General features: G+C 46.1%; 1 protein-coding gene across 1 annotated transcript in view; it reads left to right on the forward strand.

Annotated features, from left to right (window-relative positions):
* Window positions 1-16093, forward strand: part of LOC145337934 (NACHT, LRR and PYD domains-containing protein 3-like) — an 89276-nt gene that overhangs the window by 63732 nt on the left and 9451 nt on the right. The window contains exon 6 of the mRNA XM_080182717.1: window positions 10050-10220. Coding sequence (XP_080038843.1) covers window positions 10050-10220 — 171 coding nt within the window. The remainder of the gene's footprint in view (window positions 1-10049; window positions 10221-16093) is intronic.

Raw genomic sequence — 16093 nt, forward strand, 5'->3', positions numbered from 1 at the left:
CTTACATCTGTCTGGGACACACGAAAACAAGCCTTACATCTGTCTGGGACACACGAAAACAAGCCTTACATCTGTCTGGGACACAGGAAAACAAGCCTTACATCTGTCTGGGACACGTGAAAACAAGCCTTACATCTGTCTGGGACACGTGAAAACAAGCCTTACATCTGTCTGGGATACACGAAAACAAGCCTGACATCTGTCTGGGACACACGAAAACAAGCCTTACATCTGTCTGGGACACACGAAAACAAGCCTTACATCTGTCTGGGACACACGAAAACAAGCCTTACATCTGTCTGGGACACACGAAAACAAGCCTTACATCTGTCTGGGACACACGAAAACAAGCCTTACATCTGTCTGGGACACACGAAAACAAGCCTTACATCTGTCTGGGACACACGAAAACAAGCCTTACATCTGTCTGGGACACACGAAAACAAGACTTACATCTGTCTGGGACACACGAAAACAAGCCTTACATCTGTCTGGGATACACGAAAACAAGCCTTACATCTGTCTGGGACACACGAAAACAAGCCTTACATCTGTCTGGGACACACGAAAACAAGCCTTACATCTGTCTGGGACACACGAAAACAAGCCTTACATCTGTCTGGGACACAGGAAAACAAGCCTTACATCTGTCTGGGACACAGGAAAACAAGCCTTACATCTGTCTGGGACACACGAAAACAAGCCTTACATCTGTCTGGGACACACGAAAACAAGCCTTACATCTGTCTGGGACACACGAAAACAAGCCTTACATCTGTCTGGGACACACGAAAACAAGCCTTACATCTGTCTGGGACACACGAAAACAAGCCTTACATCTGTCTGGGACACACGAAAACAAGCCTTACATCTGTCTGGGACACATGAAAATAAGTCGAAAACAAGTCTTACAATAATTTTTTATAGATCTCTAAGTATAACAAAGTTCATTAATCCATTCCCTATTGCACTCCCCCCTTTTGGTCGGGGCCCGGGGCTCAGGCATGGCCCCATGACCAATTTAGAACCAATTGTTACCGACATATGGGCCTAGCTCCTTTGTCAGGAGGTCTGCCCCCTCTGCCTGTACACTTGCACCCTGTATAACCCGGGCTGTTACTGTTTTACAACAGGTATTCAATAATGTCATATAAACACAGCAAGCAGTAACAATTACAATTAATACAATTAATCCACACATCAGCTATGAACCCTACGTCCCAAACCATTGCCCCAGCCAGCCCAAAGGGTTATAATCCTGATATTGGGTCTCTTGTCTTTGCTACTTGTTTGATATGATCTGCCAAGTGAGTTATATTCTCCGAAGCATTTGGAACATACATACAACATTCGGAGCCAACGATAGTGCATGTTCCTCCTTGGGAGGCTAGCACATAATTGAGAGCCAGTTGGTTCTGTAAGGCAACGGTCTGGAAAGCTACAACCTCTGCTGGTATCTGAGAGATCAATGTGCTTACTTCCTCAAACCCATCTTTAGTTTTTTTGCAATTCTGTCTCGGGTTGAGACCATACGTATAAGTTCCTGCGCTGCCTTTGCTGTTCCGTAGAATGGGTATGCTAGCATGAGGAATTGCTCTGTTCCACTAATGGCTCGCTTGGTCTTGAGCGAGTGTATCTCGGGTTGGTTCTGTAAGTCGGTGTAATGGTGAATATAGGGTACCACATATGCTAGATAACGTGACTCCGACCATCCCCCGGAAGTCAAGGATAGGCATTGTTTCTGCAGACAAAATAGGTGCCATTGTAAGCAGTCATGCTGCTGACATAGGTGGAGGAGAAACTAACGGAGACATTGTCTGTGGGGCAGTGGATTGTGACCTGTTCTACCCGAGTCCAGGCGCTACTGGTAATGTTAATCTGCTGAATACAGTAGCTGCGGCCAACAGGTATGGAATTATTTCTTAGCAGGCAGATAGAACCTCTCTGTTGATTTTTCATAACAAAGTGTGGTGGAGAGTCTGATCTGGGGGCACAGCCTCAAGATAAAGGGGGGCGGTTTAGAACGGAGTTGAGGAGGAACTTCTTCACTCAAAGGGTGGTGAATCTCTGGAATTCTCTGCCCGTTGAAGTGGTGGAGGCTGCCTCGCTAAATATTTTTAAGACGCGGGTTGATGGGTTTTTGATAAGAGAGGGGATTAAGGGTTATTGGGAGAAAGCGGGAAAGTGGAACTGATCTACTTCAGATCAGCCATGATCTTATTGAATGGCAGGGCAGGCTCGAAGGGCTAGTTGGCCTACTCCTGCTCCTATTTCTTATGTTCTTATGTAATGGTTCTTAAAGGCTGATAGAGTTTCCCCTCTGCCTCCCAACCCCAGAACAGCGTCACTGTCACTGACATTGAAAGAACCTTGTATCGTGGTTCCTGATGGGGATTTAACTGTCACTTTCCTTGTCCCGTCCTGGGTTCCATTCTGATTCAACATCCATTCTATCATTTCCGGGTTCAACAAAGGGAACAAAGGATATTCCCCCCTCGCTTCCGAGCGTGGGAATGTGTGAACAGACCCAGCACTTGCTCAAATTCAACAGTACTACATATAAGTAGGAAATATACACGAATGTGTTTGTATGAAGGGGTCCAATTTCAGAGGATTGTTGATCCCACCAATACTCTCATTCTGTGGCTGACAGGGCCAAGGTCATGAGAAACAGCAGGAGAATCATCGTATTACTTAATTATAACCCGCGTGACCATTATACAATGGTTCAAAGCTTCCCATTGACCCGATCGCCCGCGCACAACTTCCCGGGAGCCCGATCAGCTTGCTTGGAGGTCAGCTGTCTCTGTGAATTGAGCACATTACGTATTTTCAATTGGTGCTGGTTTATTCTTTCAATTGAGTCCAGTGTTTCCAGACACCCCTGCCTTGCATTTTTATGCAGGCACAGGCGTCACCACTGATGTTAACCTCGTATGGGCCGTTCCATTTGGGGGCATACCCGGGTTTTCCGGGTAATGTCTCTACTATAACCTTGCTGCCTGTCGGGGGTACCTCAGGGTCTGTTCTAGTTCAATTTACTCATCCCTGGTTAATTGGTTTTCCCTTACTGTCTTTCACATACCCTTCAGTTGGTCGCTTAACTCTAAAACATATCCTCTAATTCTATCTGGTAGAGAGCCTACATCTGTCCCCCTGGTAATAATGGATTCGGGCAGTTGCATGGTCCTTCCAGCCATTAACTCATATGGTGTCAGCCCTGTGGTTCGATTCATCGTAGCTTTGAGTTTCATTAACATGAGGGGCAATGCCTCAGTCACTCTCCTTCCTGAGTCCCACATGGCCTTTGCCAGGAAGGTCTTAAGGTTTCTATTCATACGTTCCACCATTCCTGAACTTTGAGGGTGGCAGGGTGTGTGAAATCTCTGTTTTATCCCCATCAGTTGGCATGTAGTTTTTAACTACCTTCCCCATAAAGTATGTGCCTTGATCGCAGTCTATTTGCAAAGGAACCCCCCATCTTGGGATTACTTCCTCAGCCAATATCCTTGTCACAGTCATGGCTGAACAATGTTTATTGGGGAACGCTTCTACCCATTTGGTGAATTGATTGATTATCACCAAACAGTCTGTTCTCCCGTGTGACTGCGGGAGGGGCCCGGTGAAGTCAATTTGTAGATGTTCCCATGGACCCTTAGGGTGAGGCTGATGCCCCATCTTAACCTTTACAGGTTTCCCTGGGTTAAACTGGGCACAGGTTGTGCACCGATGACAATACCAGGCAATATCCCCATTCCCTTCCACCACCACTCCTATCCTATACTGGCTATCATGGCATCCCTTCCCATCATGATAATCCATGTTGTAACTGTATCAGAGTTTGCTGGATACATTCAGGCACTAACACTTTATAATTTAACCTCCATATACCCCTCTCATCAGGCGTAGCTCCCTGAGCTTTCCACCTTGCACGTTCTTCCCCAGGGGTGTCCTCATGTAGCTGTGAGATGTCTATCGGAGGTTCAATTTTAACCCAGGTGGCAGGCAGGGCTTGCACTTCTCCTGTTTCTAGGGCAGATTGTGGCCCTGTCAACCACCTGGTTCCCCTTAAAAATATGTCACTCCGGACTTTGCTTGTCTGGTTCTTTTTGGTGTGCCTTCACCTTCAACACTGCGGCTTCCGGTAGAAGCTCACTGGCCTCTAATAAGATTTCTATTATTTGCCCATGTCTAATTGAGTGGCCTCCCATTGTGACGAATCCCCTTCTTCCCAAATGTTCATATAGTCATGTACAATCCCAAATACATATCTACTGTTGGTGTAAATAGTGACCCATTTCCCCACCACTTCAGTCAAAGCCTGGGTCAGGGCTACTAGCTCCACCACTTGTGCTGACATCCTTCCTGATTGGAACACTTGTAAGTCCGCGTTTAACACCGCCCATCCCGTTTGTGGTGATCTGTCTACATACTTCCGTGACCCATCCACAAACAGGGTCTCCTCCGGTGCCTCCAAGGGCACATCCTTTATTCTACTTTCCTCTGCTCCTTCATCTCCATTCCTACATGTATGTGGTTTCCTTTCACCTAACATTCCTTCAGTGGGATTCTCTCAATGTCTTGTAGGATGGTGATGCTGGGGAGAAGAAGTACTGCCTCCCACTTTGTCCTTTTCATATTTGAGACAGACCGTAATTTTCCTGTATTTAACATTTCCACCAAGGTATGTTTGGTGTGCGAGACTATATTTCCCGTCATTACAATGGGCTCGCTGACTTTTACCCCGTGCCACGCAATCCAGCGCGGCTACACATCGGGGTAATCTGGTCACTACGGGGCCCTCCGCTGTAGAATAATATCCCACTGGCCACTGTTTGTCCCCATGGGTTTGTGTCACTATCACTGAATAAAACCCTCCTTTGTTATTGCAATAGATATGAAAATCTTTACTGGTGTGGGTCGCCCAAGTCCCGGGGCTGACATTAATCCTGCTTTTAGTTTGCTATGTGCCTCTTCCTGTTCTGGTCCCCATTCCACAGTTTCTAGAGCGGGTTTTCCCCCCTTTTACTCATCTTTGTATTGGCTCAGCCAATTTAGCAAACTCTGCTAATTAAATAACCCCCAAACCTTCCTTACCCCTCGGATGATCACCAGCCTAGGCATTTGCTATATGGCGGCTTTCCTGTCCACAGGCATCTCCTTGGTCCCCTGGGATATTAAATGTCCCAAATATAACCTTACAAGCCTAGTTGAGTTCTTCGATAATGTGACTGAACACATTGACGAAGGAAGTGCCGTGGACGTAGTGTACATGGACTTCAGCAAGGCGTTTGATAAGGTCCCCCATGCAAGACTTCTTGAGAAGGTGAGAGGGCATGGGATCCAAGGGCCTTTGGCCTTGTGGATCCAGAACTGGCTTGCCTGCAGAAGGCAGAGAGTGGTTGTGGATGGGGCTTTTTCTGAATGGAGGTCAGTCACCAGCGGAGTGCCTCAAGGATCTGTTCTGGGACCCTTGTTGTTTGTCATTTTCATAAATGACCTGGATGAGGAAGTGGAGGGATGGGTAAGTAAGTTCGCTGATGACACGAAGGTCGGTGGTGTTGTGGATGATCTGGAAGGATGGCAAAAGTTGCAGCAGGACATAGATAGGATGCAGGACTGGGCGGAGAAGTGGCAGATGGACTTCAACGCGGATAAATGTGTTGTCGTCCATTTTGGCAGAACCAACGGGATGAACGAGTACACTATTAAGGGCAGAAGTCTGAGTAGTGTTGAGGAGCAGAAGGATCTTGGGGTCCGGGTCCACAGGACTCTTAAATCGGCCTCGCAGGTGGAGGAGGTGGTCAAGAAGGCGTATGGTGTACTGGCCTTCATTAATCGAGGGATTGAGTTTAGGAGTCGGGAGGTAATGCTGGAACTTTATAAGACCCTTGTCAGGCCTCATTTGGAGTATTGTGCGCAGTTCTGGTCGCCTCACTATAGGAAAGATGTAGAAGCTATTGAAAGGGTGCAGAGGAGATTTACAAGGATGTTGCCTGGACTGGGAGGCATGCCTTATGAAGTTAGGTTGAGGGAGCTGGGACTCTTTTCCCTGGAGAGACGAAGGTTGAGAGGCGACCTGATAGAAGTTTACAAAATGTTGAGAGGAATAGATAGGGTGGACTCTCAGAGGCTATTTCCCCGGTTTGAAATGGTCGCTACGAGAGGACACAGATTTAAGGTGCGGGGAGGGAGGTTCAGAAGTGATGTTAGGGGTAAGTTTTTCACTCAGAGGGTGGTGAGTGAATGGAATCGGCTGCCGTCAGTGGTGGTGGAGGCGAACTCGCTGGGGTCTTTTAAAAGACTTCTGGATGAGTATATGGGGTTTAATGAGATTGAGGGTTATAGATAGGTCTGTAGGTTGGTAGGTGATGTGGTCGGCGCAACTTGTGGGCCGAAGGGCCTGTTTGTGCTGTAGTGTTCTATGTTCTATGTTCTATGTTCTATAACACCTGTGTCTTTCCTATTTGGGCCTTTTTTGGATTTGCCTTTAACCCTTTATCTTCTAAGTGCTTTAAGATTGAGTATAATGCTGTCTGATGTTCCGCTTTAGTTTCAGAGACTATCAAAATATCGTCTACATACTGTAAGATTGTGCTCCCTTTCAGGAGTTCCAATTACTCCAGTACCCTGCTCATTGCTCGGTGAAATATGGCCAGGTTATTATGGAATCCCTGTGGGAGCCGAGTCCGTGTGTACTGCCGGTCACCCACAGTGAAGGTGCACCTTGTCCTGAGAACTAAAATCCAAGGGAATGGACCAGAATCCGTTAGCTATATCTAACACTGTGAATACCTTGTGTGATGGTGGTAATCCGTTTCAGATGGTGGAGGGGCTGGCTACAATGGGGAGTCACTTTGTTTAAAGCTCTGTAATCAATGGTTAATCTATAACTTCCATCGGGCTTAGGCACTGGCCATGTTGGGGAATTTGTAGTACTGGTGGTTTCCCTAAGGATCCCCTTCCACCATTTCCTCGATTGCCCTTTTTGCTTCGGGTTTAATTGGGTGCTGTTGATGGGGTTTATGTTCTTCTGGGGTCCAGTTAAATTAGTCCGGTATCTAATTTGGTTTCTGCCCAGACCCCAGGAACCGAGGTGCAAATGGCGCCAATCCATTATCTTCTAACTTCCAATCAGGTCCTGTTGCAGATGCTGCGTGGACGATCCCTAAATTAGTTCCATGTGTCCCTGTCCAATCCTTCCTTCTGTTGGAATGGGGCCAAATCAATTCGCCCTTCCCGCAATCTATTAAGACTTTGTATTCCTTCATCAGGTCATTTCCTATAATAGTTCCTTCATTATTTTTACACACATAAAATCACACAGGTATTTACAGGTTATTAATTTCTACGAGGGTGGTTTCACTTAAGTAGGCAGGGGTCTTCTGCCCGTTAATTCCTTTTACATCATTTTATTTGTTATGTGTAAGGGTAGGTCTGTGAAAGATATGGAGGCTCCCGTGTCCACCAGCATTTCACGCTGTCTGTCCCCTACTAGTGCAGACAGACAGATCCTTCCCTTCTTTCTGCCCAGACCTGTGGGGGTTACCTCACGTCATTCTCCTCCTTCCTCTGTAGGAGAGGGGAGAGGAAACGATTGGCACAGTCTCCCTTGCTTGCTCCAACAGGTGGCCTTAGTGTGGCCATCCTTACTACAGAACCGAGAAGTAGGCGCTCTCCCCCTACCTCCCTTTGGAGCTCTATAATCTCTGGCAAGGTGGCCTTGCTTTCCACAATTGTAACATGTACTCTTTTTGGTTTAGTTCCTCCACTGTTTGCACTAACATTTACCTGTTTTATTCATGGGTCTGGTTTCTCATCTGATCCATCTTTAATTCCAGATGCTCATTCTACTAATTCATCATAATCCCGGGAACTAATAACTCCCATTTTAAGGATTTTTTGTGAGTTGGTGACAGCCCGTCTTTAAATGCTTGTAAAAAGGCTCTATCTATTCGGGCAGGTTCGGGCACTCCCGAACATTCTTGATATACTTGAAAGAGTCGCTCCCCAAATTCGGACCCTTCCTCACTCCTCTGTTGTTTAGTATTGGTAATTCTGGACCAGTTGGTTGGTGCATTGCCCAAGACTCGTTGGACTTCCACCTCAAACCAATTAAATGGCTCCACCGTTGCATTGATCTCGGCATTTATCTCAGTCGCGTACGTCCAACTTCTGCTTTGGTAATCACACCGAGTTGAGTCGACGGAGTTTGCCTGGTCTGCCTCGTCACCCATCAGTCTCCACTTGTCCTGTGGGCAAGTGGCTCGTACCAACTGGTGTATATCCCGCAAGTGTCATTGGTGTCCAACCCAAATGGGGTCCAGTTTTGCCCAAAATTTCCTGTTGTTATTCCGGGGCTGAAACCTTCCCAAGGAAGTCAATAAATATTGGGCAGTGGGATTCTGTAATGACCCACCCTGAGTTATAGGAGCGAGATCATAAACCTCTTTCTCATCGGGGTCAGAGTCTCCTACAGGTGCCGTAGGTTGTATGGCCGGCCTATAAGGAGGCGAGGGTCCCCAGCCGGGGTCTTCTAAAAGTTGGTTTCTCTTTTCTAACTCTCTATTGAGTGCATCCAACATTTTAATTTTTGCTTTATCGTCAGCCCATTTCTTACTGAGACTGAAAACTGTTTAATTAATCCAGCCAATTGGTGAACTAAAATCATTCAAATTTTCTTAGTTCTGTCCTGTTTTTCCCTTTTCCAACCATTCCTGTTGTAGGTCTAATGGGTGAGATGAATCCCACTCCCCTTTCCCCATCTGTTTGATGAATTTGTCCCTCTTAGTCATATACTCGTTTATTAGGGATCCCGGGCTCCCCACTGTCCTTGTGATCCTGCCATAACACCGATAAGTTTATACTCAGCATCTGGAGTCTTCAATTCTCCCTTCTCGCTCTCCCACTCCAAGCTCGCTCTTATCAGAGTCCAGTGATACCTGTTAGGGGTGATCAGATCCCTCCGTATTACCACATACACAAGTAAGCTCACACTATTCAGCCGGCTTTTCCTTCTACTCCGGTGATCACTCAGGTTCTTTCTTACTCACATCTGAACATCACACCCCAGGCATCTTTCTCCACACCCATTTCAACATCCTGATCTTCGCGTGGGGGGGGGGCTACTCCTCTTACCGGTCTAAGGCTGGGTCTGTAAAGACAAATGCCTCCTTGTCCGTATATGTTCAGTTCAGACCTCTTACACACTCTCACACTCTTTCATCACAGATGAACATCTACTGCACCTACTGTACTTTGACCCATTCTTTTAAGTTTGGTGATCTATTCCGGGGCTCTGGTCGTTTCAGAGTTTAACCACTGTCTGCAGGGGAAGATCCCATTCAGGCAAAGCTGGCACCAGATTTAAAGGCAGCCAGCAGAACTTTTAAAGGCTCTGAAGGGAGCAGTGAGGGAGCCCTGGTTAATGAACAAAGGGCTGAAATGGCAGAAGGAAGATTAAACCCAATTCACTGACACTTCCCTGGAAATTCTCAAGGCTATATCGGTTTGGAGGGAGGTTCTGTTCCCTCAGGACTGGAGGAGGAGACCTGTCACCCTGAAGCTACATTTAACAAATTGTCTCTCTCTCTATTGGAGAGAAATATTAATATTTTATTGGGGACTATGGCTACTAACACTGTCCACACGGCAACATCACCAATGGGAATCCTGAGCTCTTCCCTTTCTCCATCATCCTTTTTGTCATTTAGTCACTCCGGCACTTCCATTTTGTCCTTTCCCTGTCACCCGCCCATCCCCAGCTCCCTGTCACTTCAAACAATTTAATTCACTGATACTTCCAAGTTCTAATTTTAGCTAATTAAACTGAAACTAAATCTGTTTCTCTCTTCACAGATATTGCCTGACCTGATGAGAGTTTCCAACATATTTATTCATATTTCAGATTTACAGCATCAATATAATTTTGACTTCTGTGTGAACTGAAGTTGAATGTCCCGTGCTGTACATTATTATTGTTAATCTTATTCTTAAAAACACTGTGGATTTACCCTGATTCCTGTTATTTTTCTCTCTCTGATCTCCAGTCTCACTGATAATGCTCTCACCGATTCTTGTGCCGAGGACCTGGCCTCTGCTCTCAGTACAAACCGCTCACTGATAGATCTGTATCTGGGTGACAATAAACTGGGAGATTCAGGAGTGAAACAGCTGTCTGTGGCTCTGAGGAATCCGGACTGTAAAATACAGAAACTGGAGTAAGTAGCAGACTGTGTGAGATTGTGTTTATAATAACTGAATATTCAACAATATAATTTCACCACTGGTATTTGTATAAAAACACTGCCCATTACTATTGGGGTCAGTTATGAATAAGGTAAATTGCTTTTCCTCTGACTCCTGTTGCTTCTCTCTCTGATCCCTGAGCAATGGGATGTCAGTCCCACAGGTCCTTATGTTGAGGGTGTGGGGGAATAATGTTATGGTTCACCCTCTGAGGCTCTCTCCTCCTCCTCAGATGTGTACAGCTCTCCCCGGACACAGGCCCTTCGGCCCATCAACCCTGTGGCAGTGACTCATTCTTATTCCGACCCAGTACTTGTTGCTCATTCGCAGTTTCTATTCCTCTGTTCATCTCCCGTTCATGTTTCTATCGAGATAAACCTTGAACATTGGGAACGTGCCTGCTTCTGTCAACTTCACTGGCTGTGCATTCGAGGCACCCACCACCCTCTGTGAAAACTTTCCCCGCACATCTCCTCTAAACTTTCCCCCTCTTGCCTTCAAACTGTCCCGTCCTGTAGTTGACCTTTCCACCCTGGGGAAAAGACTCCAACTATCAACCATATATCTGCCTCTATCAGGTCACCCCTCAGCCTCTGTCTTTCCAGTGAAAACAATCCGAGTTTATTCAACTTCTCTTCATACCTTAACCAGACCAGGCAACATCCTTGTAAACCTTCTTTGGTTCTGAATATTGTTAGGGGCCTATAAATGATTCCCACAAGTGACCTTTTAACTGTGTTAATTCTTATCTGTACCCAAACTGATTCTGCATCTTGATCATTGGAACTAAGTTCAACTCTCTCTACTGACATCATCTGTTACTAACAGCGAGACTCCACCACCATGTCCTGTCCCCCATTTACTGTCATCTATTCACTCTCCCCTTCTCCAAAGCATCCACATCCTTCTGGTTGTCAAGCGATCAGCACTGCACTCAATATTCCAGATTGGGCCTAACTAAAGTTTAACACAGCTGTAACATAACTTGCCAACTTTTATACTCGATGCCCTGGCCAGTGAAGCGAGCATGCTGCATGCCTTGTTTACCAAGTTATCCACCTGTGTTACCACTTTCAGGGATCAGTGGACAAGTACGCACAGATCCCTCTGTATGTCAATGTTCCTGGTGTTTTACTCAGACAGGGAAAGCTGGGGGACAACCATGTGGAGTTCTATCAAATTACAGAAAGAAACCTTTCTCCTTCGTTTTAGGGGGCAGTAACCAGTTGTATTGATTTAAGGCATTGAACAGAAGTTCCAGAGGAGAATTGAAGATGGCTCAGTGGTTAGCATTGCTGCCTCACAACATCAGGGACCTTTGTTTAATTCCAGCCTCTGGTGACTGCCTGTGGAGTTTGCACGATCTCCCCGTGTGTGTGGGTTTCTGTCAGGTACTCTGGTTTCTCCCACTGTCCAAACTAGTGTAGGTTAGGTGGATCGACCATGCTAAATTATCCCTTAGTGTCCTAAGATGTGTAGTTTTGGTGGATTTGCCATGGTAAATGTCCAGTGATAAGCAGTTGTGTGGGCCTGGTTAAGATGCATCTTCGGAGAGTCAGTGTAGAGTGGATGGGGCGATTGGGTGCCTTCTGCACAGTGGGGATTCTCTGGTTCTGTGGAAATGTTTTTTCACCCAGAGGGTAGTGGGAATCTGGATCTCACTGTCTGAAAGGGTGGTGGAGTCAGGAACACTCCCAACATTTAAGAGACATTCAGACAAACACTTGAAATGCTGCAGCGTACAAGGCTATGGAGCAAGTGCTGGTAATGGATTAGAATAGATTGGTGCTTGATGGCTGACACAGACATGGTGGGCCGAAGGGCCTCTTTCTGTGCTGGAAACCTCTATAAAGGCCCAGGGATTGGAAGTTATGAACCAGAACCTGAATCTTCACTAATCCCTGTTATTTCTCTGATCCCAATGCAATGGAATGTCAGTCACATTGATTTTTGTACCCTGGGTGTAGGGGAATAATGTAACGGTGACCCCATGAGGACCCGTTCACATGCTTACAGGGGGACAGGTGTCACCCAGTCTCACAATCCTTCTTTTGTGAGGAAGGGGAAAGAGTGACTGGAGGCAATTGTTAAGACGTAGGCCAGAAAATCCAAGGTGTTTTGTGAAGTTAGCCTGGACCTTTGGTTTTATATTTGATTTTGGTATTGATGAGCATGAGGTGTTTCACTCCAGGTATGAATCAAGTGACCCACTGGGATGCTTTTATCAAACACAGTTTATTTAAGAATGCTGTTAGAATATAACAATAAAAATTAGCATAACCTTTACCAATTGCAAGGCTTAAACATGACCCAGTATAACTCTTCACAGCTAGCTATCTCTGTTGTTCCAATATAAAGCAATACCCACATACACACACCCTTCTCCAACATTAGTTAGCACAAAAACAAGTATGCTCACATGTTACCGATTTCCAGCTTTTTAACACTTCCAGACAACCAAACGACAATTGTTTTCAGAGAAGGATTTATCCTCCGAACAGCCCAATCGCAGAGAGGTAACCCCAGTCTCTGACAGCTTCCAACACAGCAACACTTCAACAGCAAAAGCTCCAACTTCAGAGCACTGCTGTTTGTCTTAACTTCAAGCAGCTTCTGAAAGCAGAATAAAAACTAGAATGCTCTGTGAAAAATAGCTGTCCCTCAGTCACATGACATAACCTGTCAATCACCCACAATCAAGCTCTACTCTGCCATCCCAGGGGAACACTGAAACAACAGAACACTGCATTAGTTCAGATTAAAATCAATATGATGTCAATTATACTGCTTCAGTAACAATAAAGGAAACCGGCTACAGATAGCACGGTGCAGACAGTATAACCTGCATAGAAACATGATTAAAATAGAAACTAGAAGCAGGAGTCAGCCATTTGGCCCTTCGAGCCTGCTCCTCCATTCATTTTGTTCATGGCTGGTCATTAAATTCAATATCCTTCAGTCCTCAATATATATCTTCAAGGAATAGTTATAATTCAGTGTACATTCCAACAAGTCCTTCAGCTGGTTCCATGTGACTGGTGATAGAACATCGAACATTCCAGCGCAGTACAGGCCCTTCGGCCCTCGATGTTGCGCCAACCAGTGGAACCAATCTAATGACCCTCTAACCTAAACTATTCCAATGTTATCCATACGCCTATCCACTGACCATTTGAACACCCTTAAAGTTGGCGAGTCCCCTGGGATGGCAGAGTAGAGCTTGATTGTGGGTGATTGACAGGTTATGTCAACTGCTGCAGGCAGGGCATTCCACGCCCTTACTACCCTCTGGGTAAAGAACCTACCTCTGACATCCGTCCTATAATTACCACCCCTTAATTTAAAGCTATGTCCCCTTGTGTTAGCCATCACCATCCAAGGAAAAAGGCTCTCACTGTCCACCCTATCCAATCCTTTGATCATCTTGTCTGCCTCAATTAGGTCACCTCATAGCCTCCTTCTCTCCAACAAAAATAACCTTAAGTCCCTCAGCCTTTCCTCATAACACCTTCCCACCATACCAGGCAACATCCTGGTAAACCTCCTCTGCACCCTTTCCAATGCCTCCACATCTTCCTTATAATGCGGTGACCAGAACTGTACGCAATACTCCAAGTGCAGCCGCACCAGAGTTTTGTACAGTTGTAACATGACCTCACGGCTCTGAAATTCAATCCCTCTACCAATAGAAGCTAACACACCGTACGCCTTCTTAACAACCTTATCAACCTGGGTGCCAACTTTCAGGGAGCAATGCACATGTACCCTGAGATCTCTCTGCTCGTCAACGCTAAGAGTCCTTCCATTAGCCCTATATTCTGTACTCCTGTTATTCTTACCAAAGTGAATCACCTCACACTTTTCTGTATTAAACTCCATTTGCCACCTCTCAGCCCAGCTCTGCAGCTTATCTATAGAACATAGAACATTACAGTGCGGAACAGGCCCTTCGGCCCACAATGTTGCGCCGACCAGTCTTATTTTTAAAAAAAAAACATTGACCCACTAATCAAAACCAATCCCTTTTCGTCCATAAACCTATCCACCAATCTCTTAAACGCCCCCAAACTAGGCGCATTTACAACTGCAGCAGGCAGGGCATTCCAGTCCCTCACCACCCTCTGGGTAAAGAACCTGCCCCTGACATCCGTCCTATAACTACCCCCCCTTAATTTAAAGCCATGCCCCCTCGTGCTAGCTTTCTCCATCCTAGGAAAAAGGCTATCACCATCCACCCTATCTAAACCTCTAATCATCTTATATGTTTCTATAAGATCCCCTCTTAGCCGCCTTCTTTCCAGCGAAAACAACCCCAAATCCCTCAGTCTCTCCTCATAGGACCTCCCCTGCATACCAGGCAACATCCTGGTAAACCTCCTCTGCACCCTCTCCAAAGCCTCCACATCCTTCCTGTAATGTGGGGACCAGAACTGCACACAGTACTCCAAGTGCGGCCGCACCAGAGTTGTGTACAGTTGCAACATGACGCTGCGACTCCTAAATTCAATCCCCCTACCAATAAACGCCAAGACACTGTATGCCTTCTTAACAACCTTATCTACTTGATTCCCAACTTTCAGGGATCTATGTACACATACACCTAGATCCCTCTGCTCCTCCACACTATTCAAAGTCCTCCCGTTAGCCCTATACTCAACACATCTGTTATTCCTACCGAAATGGATTACCTCACACTTCTCCGCATTAAACTCCATCCGCCACCTCGCGGCCCAGCTCTGCAACCTGCCCAAGTCACCCTGCAAACTTCGACACCCTTCCTCACAATCTACCACACCTCCGACTTTGGTGTCATCAGCAAATTTACTAATCCACCCAACTATACCCTCATCCAGATCATTAATAAAAATTACAAACAGCAGTGGCCCCAAAACAGATCCCTGAGGCACACCACTCGTAACCGAACTCCATGACGAATATTTACCATCAACCACCACCCTCTGTCTCCTATCTGCTAACCAATTCCTGATCCAAGTACCTAAATTACCACCAATCCCATACATCTGCATTTTCTGCAGAAGCAAACTGTAACATCCATCCTCACTGTCTACAACTCCTCCGATTTTGGTGTCGTCAGCAAATTTACTAATCCATCCTTCTACACCCTCATCTAGGTCATTTATAAAAATGACAAACAGCAGTGGCCCTAAAACAGATGGGCACACACGCTCTGTGTTGCGGGTACAAGAGAATCTCCTGCACCCATCATTCAACCACTTCCGTCAGCTCCACAACAAATATCCTAAACAGTGATTTCCCACCCTGTCAGCTGTTCCCCCAGCTCCAGCACTTCGAATTCTAGGTGTAAGGATTACAAGATCTGGACGCTGTCACCATTTCCAGCTCATTTTTCTGGCGTTTTGTACTCTCTTCTACAGACACATAAAGTTCCATTGTTACTCTTCCATCAAAGACACAAGCCTCTGCTGGCGACAACCTGACTGACCATCGTGTCTACACAGGGAAATGTCTCCTGCATTTGGCCATCCCATTCTCACAGTGCGAGTGTTATCTAACCAGAGCTCCGAAGAAAGATGGTGATTTGTCTCTGACAGTTGATGCTGCTGTCTAGACATTGCCTGGTCTTTCTACAGTTTCACTTTCATTCTCATTCAACCACATATGCCTCTGCTTACATGTTATAGGATGCTTCACCACCTTGTCAGAACATAGCAGGTTCTTCATCCTTTTGCCTCACTGCAACCATATAACCCACGCCTGCTCAGGTCTCCGGCAATCTCCATCCCATTATACTTGGATTGATGTGGCAGAAACTCTCCAGTCCTGAGAGAACAGAAATTTGCTCCAAACTCACGCAGCCTTGGGG

Source organism: Carcharhinus amblyrhynchos, unplaced genomic scaffold (assembly GCF_965287045.1).
Source record: "Carcharhinus amblyrhynchos unplaced genomic scaffold, sCarAmb.v2.hapA scaffold_82, whole genome shotgun sequence".
Classification (NCBI taxonomy): Eukaryota; Metazoa; Chordata; class Chondrichthyes; order Carcharhiniformes; family Carcharhinidae; genus Carcharhinus; species Carcharhinus amblyrhynchos.